Source organism: Meles meles, chromosome 12 (genome assembly GCF_922984935.1).
Source record: "Meles meles chromosome 12, mMelMel3.1 paternal haplotype, whole genome shotgun sequence".
Classification (NCBI taxonomy): Eukaryota; Metazoa; Chordata; class Mammalia; order Carnivora; family Mustelidae; genus Meles; species Meles meles.
Genome location: NC_060077.1, coordinates 14,846,596 through 14,855,080, shown reverse-complemented (window position 1 = coordinate 14,855,080; position 8,485 = coordinate 14,846,596). Strand labels below are relative to the sequence as shown.

Genomic DNA, 8,485 nt, shown 5'->3' with positions numbered 1-8,485 from the left:
GGCACTTTTAAGATAGAGCAGGTTCCCTGCATAACAAAGAGATTCATACTCCGAATGCAAAAATCTCGTCGTGAATGTGTTGAGGCTTGATACGAAGTCCTTTACTTTGCATGAAGCATCTTGAATTTTAAGAATCTGAGCTTTCAAAGATACAGCCATTGGTAAAACAAAAATGCTAAGTGTCAAGTTTCGTAAAAGTCCTGTGAAGAGCATGGTACTTTTCAAAGCCCTCAGAAACTGAGGTCAATATATCCAGCCCCCAAACAGACGGGAGACTGGATGTCCAAGAGGGAGAAGTCAAATCAATCTATCAGAACTGGACAGCAGCCTTTCATTGATTTCACTTCCGTTGCATGCTTTTTTTTTTTTTAAAGTTTCTATCTATCCATTTGAGACAGACAGATACAGAGAGCGAGCAAGCATGAGCAGGGGGAGAGGCAGAAGCAGACTCCCTACTTGAGCCAGAAGCCCTATGCGGGCTCGATCCCAAGACCCTGGGATCTTGACCCGAGCCAAACAAAGGCAGAGGCTTAACCATCACACTCTCTTCTTTGGAGCTTCAAAACCAGAGCCCCAGAGGCTTGCAACTTGGGTTTTTCATTTTAAATTCCAGCCTCCCTGCCCAAAACAGGGAAGAGAAAAAGGCAGTCAGCATTTACCTCCAGAATGGAGTTACGTTTTTTCAGGAGTAGCTGATTGCTGACCTAGGCCACTGCTCACATTGGCTTTGCTACACATCTCTGGACATTCTCCCTGAATTCACTTTTCTATCCCTTCTTTACTTCAGTTCCGCAAGCCTTTCGACTATAGACATAAAGATGGAAAAGATACAATGTACTCTGACCAGATTTGGGTTCCCAAGAGTCTGAAAGCAATGCAAATGATTTTTGGTCATCACCTCTTTTTTGCCAAGCCCCCCAAACGGTCAATTCCAACAGAAAGGAGAAACAGTCAAAAAACAAATTCTCTACTGCCAAATTAAGAGAAAATTCTCCACTGCCACATGCCCTTCTCTATAGTGCTGATGAGGACAAAATTATTTCTCAGGTTTATTAAATAATGGGTCCTTGGAACAACAGGATGAATTTTCATAATATCAGCATGTTCAGCTTAAACTGCAGTTCCAGATTGGAAAGAAAACTTACTCCAGACTCCATCACCATCAGCAAGTTTTATTCAAGCACTGGACATACACACTGTAGAAAAGCAACACAGATCTCTCTGTGCTTCTATTTATGCTGTGTCTGGGCTCTGGTGGTAGTGGTGAGCCTCTATTTACTTCGGTCCCTCTTCTCCCTCCCCTTGGCTCTGTCATCTCTGAAGTCCCTCTCTCTCTCCCAGTCACTTTCTGGCCACACCCTGGCTGGCTCTCTGTCCTGCCATCTCCTCTCCCGGCCACGGTCGTGGTCTCGATCCCTTGTCCGAGAGTCCCAGTGTCTTTCTCGAGACCGAGATCGCTCCCGCTTTTCCCTTTTCCCCTCTCTGTATTGGTCATTTTTAACGATCGGCAAATTAATGGGTTTTCGGAAAGGCCGATCACGCCCCCCAAACCTCAGTTGCCCAGATTCCTTTTTCCCCCCTAGACCCCCTCCAAGTCGCCGAGGGATCCAGCCTTTCAGGGTCCTTTCCAGCTCGTAGTCAACAAATATCTCGTGCTGGTCAATAACCAGGCCGTCTGCATCTCGGTAGGCTTTGATCAGAGAACGCTCCTCTTTGTATTCAATGAAGGCATAGCCCTTGGAAAAGCCCGTGACCAAGTCCCTCACCAGCCTAAGCCGCCGGATGTCCCCATAGCGGGAAAATACTTCCTTCAACTTCTCCTCCTTGGTCTGTAAGTTTAGTCTTGCCACAAACAGGGTGAGGAGGGGGTCTCCTGTGACGCCTTTGTTGGGGGTATATCGTGCCAACATTGCCCTCCAGACGGCACGATCGTGCGGGTCTTCATCAGTGCCGTCGATGCTGCCTGCTTTAAGCGGGTCATACTCCTTGGCAATGGGCATCCAGTCGTTCATGTTCTAGGAAGGATCACAGCAAGCCTTTATGGAGCACCTACTATGACCTACTCGTTTCATCCTTACAACAGCCCCGTGAAGCAGATACTGTTATTCCCTCCTTCAGTAGGGAAGGAAGCAGGACCCAGAGCCAGAGGCCTCCCAGTCACAGAGCAGATGGAAAGCCAGACAGTGGGGCTCCAAGGCATGGTCACCCGCTGCTCCACCCCGCATCCCAGGAAGAAGCAAAGGGCAACGCGCTTGAGTTTGAACCATCCGTGTACCATCCCGTTTAGTCACATCAGGACACTCACCAAGTACATTACAATGTGGCAACGCAGATCAAAATCTAGGCTCACCTTTTAAGCTAAAAGGGTCATAGGAAAACCAGCCTGGGAAGGCTATGAAAAATGGTGTGTGGTTTTTTCTTTTAAGATTTTATTTATTTATTTGACAGACAGAGATCACAAGTAGGCAGAGAGAAAGGCAGAGAAAGAGGGGGAAGCAGGCTCCCCACTGAGCAGAGAGCCTGATGCAGGGCTCGATTCCAAGACCCTGAGATCATGACCTGAGCCAAAGGCAGAGGTTTAACCCACTGAGCCACCCAAACACCCCGAAAAATGGTGTTTTTAAAAACCCCTTACTGTCAAGTATTTCAAACATGTACCCACAGAGAGAATGGCATAGCCCTTCACAATCTCGTCACCTGACTCTGACCAACACGTGGCCAGTCTTATTTCATCTGTGCCTCACTTACATCCCCACTTCTAGATGACTCTGAAAGAAATTCTAGATCCTACATGCTCATCTATGAATGTTTTGGTATGCATCCTTAAAAGATAAGAAAGGGGGCACCTGGGTGGCTCAGGGGGTTAACCCTCTGCCTTAGGCTCAGGTCATGATCTCAGGGTCCCGGGATCGAGTTCCGCATCGGGCTCTCTGCTCCGCGAGGAGCCTGCTTCCTTCTCTCTCTCTCTCTCTCTCTCTCTCTGCCTGCCTCTCTGCCTACTTGTGATCTCTCTCTGTCAAATAAATAAATAAAAATCTTTAAAAAAAAAAAAAGAAAGGGAAGGACTGTTGGTAAAACACAATACTACAAGGGAAAATGGTGCTTTGGATGTGGTATTTTGCAACAGGTAGCAAAGCCGAAATTACAGCAACCTGGCAGCAAACAACTCCAGTTCGAAAGCAACATGGGCTTTCTTCCCAATCCCCTGGCTGATGATCTGTTCATGCCTGAAGGCCTGGGAACTGAATGCAAAGGTAATTTTAGCCCTGCAAGCATACTGCCAACTGTGATTCATTCTGATACAGGAGAATTTTTTTTTAAGATTTTATTTATTTATTTGACAGATCACAAGTAGGCAGAGAGGTAGACGGTGGGGCGGCGGGGTGGGGTGGGGGGAAACAGGCTCCCCACTGAGCAGGGAGCCCGATGCAGGGCTCGATCCCAGGACCCTGAACCGAAGGCAGAGGCTTTAACCCACTGAGCCACCCAGGTGCCCCAGAATTTTTTTTTTTTTTTAAGAGGATGGGAAAGTTGAAGTTGGGAGGAGAGGCTGCTGACACAGGAACTGATACACATTCTGGTGAATTTGCTTGAATAATACAGCTTGCCAACATTTCAGACACTGCAACTGCTCACGGGACCACCTCTGTAAAACTCTGGAGCCATTACTGAGATTCGTTACCTTAAGGACTCCAGGTGCTTGGCCGGCTCAATGAGCAGAGTATATGACCCCTGATCAAGGGGTCGGGAGTTCAAGCCCCACGTTGGGTGCAGCTGACTTTTATAAACAAACAAACCAAGGCTCTGTCAAATTTATAGACTAATCTCATTTATAACATCTTTCCATAATATTTATTAAAATATCTATAATTTTGCCCCTCTTACTCGTATTTTCCTCAGGGATCTTTTTACTTTTCTTTTTCTTCATTTGATGGGTCATGGAGGGAAGGTGCATTATGGGATTTTTTTTCCCAGTAAAAAGACCAAACACAGAATAAAATCCAAAATCAATGGCTCTGCACTCAAGACCTCTGACTGTCACTTATCGTTTTACCACAGCCCACTGCGAGATCTATTTTACCCAGGATTGCTCCTCATTCCTTAAATGCACCCTTTCCCCAGCTCCAGGTCCTCCTCTGTGCAATTTCCTCTCCTGGGAACTGTCTTCCTTTCCACATCTCCACTTAAGGAAACTCTATTGGTCCTTCCAAGCCCAGCTTCCAACCTCTTCCGCAGGAAGCAAATTCATCTGTCCCACAGCTCAGGGCACCTCTTCTGTAATACTAAGCACATTTTCCCCGAACGCACAGTAAATACTCTTTAGTCTAGTGTATGCTTCACTTTATCTCCCTTCTAGGATACTTCCTGATGAAGACTACGAACTGAGAGGCAAAACCACCTTATACTGTCTGCCACCACGGTATAAAAGGGAGGGCATATATGCCCGTCATCATTAACCAGCAACTTTGGAGAAGGCGACTCTGGTATCCTTATCCATAAAAGGATGAAAAAACAGCTGCAGTGGCGAGACAAAAGGATTTCAGTCCCTCTGGGGGCTGCCTCTAACTCATTGTCTCTCCTCTCTCTTGAGGCTGGAACGTCTCCATATGAAAAAAAAGGAAAGAACGTAAGAAAGCACTACGTTGTTTGACTCTCTCCCTGCTCTAGTCTCTTAACAATTCCATTCTACTGGCCCTACCATTCTAGACCACACTCCCTATCCTCCATCACAGGGCTGCAGACAGACACACACACACACATACACATACACACACCCACGGACCATCTTATTAGAGTTAACTTGTATTGAAGACTTAGGGGGTGCCAGGCACCATGCTAAGCATTTAATTCCCCTCCCCTCGCAACACTGTCAGGACATAGGTTCTACTATTAGTTCCATTTCAGGTGAGACAGAGACACACAAAAAGCTTTCTTTTGCCCCCAAGTCACAAGGCCAAGAAGTAGCCTTGCCAGGGAGTTACATTCAAGAGCTTTTACCACTCCAGAGCTGGGCTTGAGCTCTTAGTATTTCCTTAGATGGCTGTCATAAAATAGAAAACTTTGAAGGTGGGAATAGCAAAAACAACAACAAAAACCAAGAGGATTCTGTGTTTTTGAGGCTGAGGAAAAATCCCTTCCCCAACCAAGAAGAAAGGTCATAAAAGATCCATCAAATAAAACTGATATTATTCTCCACAGAACTCCTGTTCAAAGCCTTAAGAATTCTTTTTTTTTTTTAAAGATTATTTATTTATTTATTTGACAGAGAGAGAGATCACAAGTAGATAGAGAGGCAGGCAGAGAGAGAGAGAGGGAAGCAGGCTCCCTGCTGAGCAGAGAGCCCAACGTGGGACTCGATCCCAGGACCCCGAGATCATGACCTGAGCCGAAGGCAGTGGCTTAACCCACTGAGCCACCCAGGCGCCCCAAAGCCTTAGGAATTCTTTAATGTAGGAAAGACATTAGGGTTCAAAGCCTACAGTCAAGAAAGAATTCTTGAGACATCTTTGGTGCAAAAAGGTGGTTTTATTAAAGAATGAGGACAGGGCTTGTGGGCAGAAAGAGCTGCACTGGGGTCATGAGGAGTGGCTCATGGTATACTTTCAAGTTGGGAGGGGGTTAGGGATCGTGTTAGGAATTTTGGAAAAAAAGGTTTCCAGGACCTTCAGGGGGCTGGCTATTTTTGGGGAAAGGTCATGTATTACTGTCCAGTAAAACCTTAGTCATGAGACCCTTGATGTATATCGGTGGGTCATATGCTTGAGGGATGATTGCCAACACGGATCTTGAGGGGACAGAGATAAAGGGAGTTTCCAAAGGAGTTTTTATATGTTAAAGTAGACTCAAGGATCCTGGGGTTTGGGCTAAGATTACCTTTTGCCCTTAGCAAAGTATCAGCATCAAGGCAGCTGGGTCCCTAGAGGAATGTCACCCTGCTTGTTTCCAGGACTTGTCAGTGGGTTGTAGGTAGGAAAGAAATTTAATAATTTTTCTTCTGCCTTTGTTTCCCACATCGTTCTTCAAATTAAAATCAGAAGAGAATTACAAAGGGATAGTCTGAATTTTGTTTCTCCTTCATGGGTATACTTCTATCATTACTAAATGCCAGGGTGCCTGGGTAGCTAAGCCCATTAAGTGTCTACCTTCGGCTCAGGTCACCCTCTCAGGGACCAGGGATGGAGCCCCACATCGGGGTCCCTGCTCAATGAGGAGTCTGCCCCTTATCCCCCTGCTAGCTTTTTTTCTCTCTCTCTCTCAAATAAATAAAATCTTTTAAACAGTTTTTTTTTTTTTAAGATTTTATTTATTTATTTGACAGAGAGAGAGATCAGAAGTAGGCAGAGAGGCAGGCAGAGAGAGAGGAGGAAGCAGGCTCCCTGCGGAGCAGAGAGCCCAATGCGATCCCAGGACCGAGATCATGACCTGAGCTGAAGGCAGCGGCTTAATCCACTGAGCCACCCAGGCGCCCCTCAAATAAATAAAATCTTAAAAAAAAAAAAATACTAAGTGGCACGAATTAGAAAAGAAGGGAGGAGAGGGGAGGGGAGGAGAGGAAAGGAAGAAAACCAAAACCAAGCGCCAAGAGAGCAGCAAGCTTCGCGGTTTCTCATCCATCTTCCTGGGAGTATCCCCTCCTCCCCAGCATTATGTTGAGATTTCCAATTTCTTTGGATTTTTAGGTAAATGTCACCATTTCATAAACATTCATAAATCTCAAATGAGATGTGAGCGATGAATGGTGGGGGATGAAGGTAGATGGGGAAATTAATCACTAAAGACAAAAGAGTGGAAAGGAAACAAGAACGCGGGATCCTGAGACAGAACACCAGGTTTAAAACCTAGTCCGTCCAAAGTTTAAATCCTCTGTAAAACGTAGCTACGTGCCACTTCACTAGGTTATGGTGAAGATTAGATAGGACGGTGTCCGTGAATGTGCTTTATAGTTAGAAATCATTATGCGGATCAGTTATGAAACAGTCCAACGAAGCGTGGAAAAGTGTGCTTCCGCTTTCTAAATTCCCCAAGTTTAGAATATTCCCGCGCTTTGCATCCAAGAGGGAAACAAAACTGAGGCGGGACCCACGGAGCCCTCCCGCACATGCGCAGTGGCGCCACGGCCGCGAACGCGGAAGTCTGGGTGGGAAAGCCTATACTTCCAGTAGCCCCGCCGCACCTCAGTCCCGACCGCTGGCCCTCGAGGCTGCCCCCCCGCCGAAGCCCCCAATCTCTCACCCTCTGAGTGGGAGAAGGGGCCCTTCTTTCCGCTTTCTGCAACACAACCCCAGAAGGGCTCCCCCGACTTTGCCAGGCTTCAACATGGCGGCCCCTCCACGAGTGGACGCAAGGTCCGGGTCGAATTCCCTCGTCCTTCCCGTCGGAGTGGGCCCTACTGCCGCCAGGCCGCTCCCACTCACCTCAGCAAGGCTCCGGCTTCCCTTCGCACCGAAGCCAGCGGACTCCACGGACTCGAAGCGCCGGGAGATTCCTAGCGCTTGCCCGAACGGACCTTTATATTGGAAGAAGCAGATTCGCCACGAGCACTGTGTATTTTTTTTCTTTCTTTCTTTCTTTTTTTTTTTTTTTTTTTTTTTTACTTTTAAGAAACTTAATCCACGTGTATTGAGCCTCGAGGGTATATCATCGCCGAAGAGATGGAGCTTTCCGTTTTTCTAATTTTTTTGCACGGCGACAGAAATTGCTTAATTGGACGATTGAGTTGAAAGACTATCGAATGTGCGGTTAGTCGTCTGGGGAGGAGCAGACTCGCCCTCGGTACCGAAGGGATCTGTCCAAGGGGCGGGACTGTCAACTCTCTTGACTCACTTTGGGAATCGGGTTATATCCTGGTGTCTTCAGAGAATGCGTGTGCTGGTTCCCGCTGAAGAAGAAAAAGGGTCAGGGAAGGGTTGACAACCCTGACTCCATCTTGCATCAGCCACCATTTTGTGGAGTTCTCCGAAGAGCAGCCCCTCTCGGAATCATGATAAACATGCTGAAGTTTGAACCCCTGGAAAGTTCCTTCCGTCTCACAGCCTTGAGCAAAAGAGGGCAACTGATCACTGGACAAACCCGTACTAGCTGAAATATTTCCCTCGCTGGGGTAAACAAGCTTTTAAAACCCCTCCAGGGTCGGGCACATCAACTGAGTTGGATGGTGCTTCGCCCTTTGCAAACCTCAATAAAGGGTTGTCTCCTTTTTCCTCGCTTGTAGACTCGCTCCAGAGGTTTTTCCCTTAGCAGTGTGGAGCAGCGGCGGAAAACGTGTGAAACAACCTAAGCCCCTCCTGCGGACATCTGGACCTGCCGAAGTGAGCACCGCAGCCCCCTCTCGCCTCTCTTAGGGCAGCTACTATAATTGGGGTGGGGGGGGGGTCCCACCTCGGTAGAGCTCAGGAGACTTTTCTTGATTTCCTCACCCCCCCTTAAGATTTTTTTTTAAAGATTTTATTTATTTATTTGATAGAGATCACAAGTAGGCAGAGAG

General features: G+C 47.1%; 1 protein-coding gene across 1 annotated transcript; it reads right to left on the bottom strand.

Annotated features, from left to right (window-relative positions):
* Positions 1–1,152: 1,152 nt before the first annotated feature.
* SNRNP35 (small nuclear ribonucleoprotein U11/U12 subunit 35) lies at positions 1,153–8,196 on the bottom strand. Its single transcript, XM_046025163.1, has 2 exons — positions 7,416–8,196; positions 1,153–2,015 (listed from the first exon to the last, which is right to left on the bottom strand). Exon 2 carries the CDS (start codon positions 2,010–2,012, stop codon positions 1,272–1,274), a length of 741 nt encoding a protein of 246 aa, XP_045881119.1. The 5' UTR covers positions 2,013–2,015; positions 7,416–8,196; the 3' UTR covers positions 1,153–1,271.
* Positions 8,197–8,485: the final 289 nt, after the last annotated feature.

Excerpts from the sequence above, each read along its gene's own strand:
- SNRNP35 (XM_046025163.1), bottom strand. The coding sequence starts at position 2,012 with ATGAACGACTGGATGCCCATTGCCAAGGAGTATGACCCGCTTAAAGCA.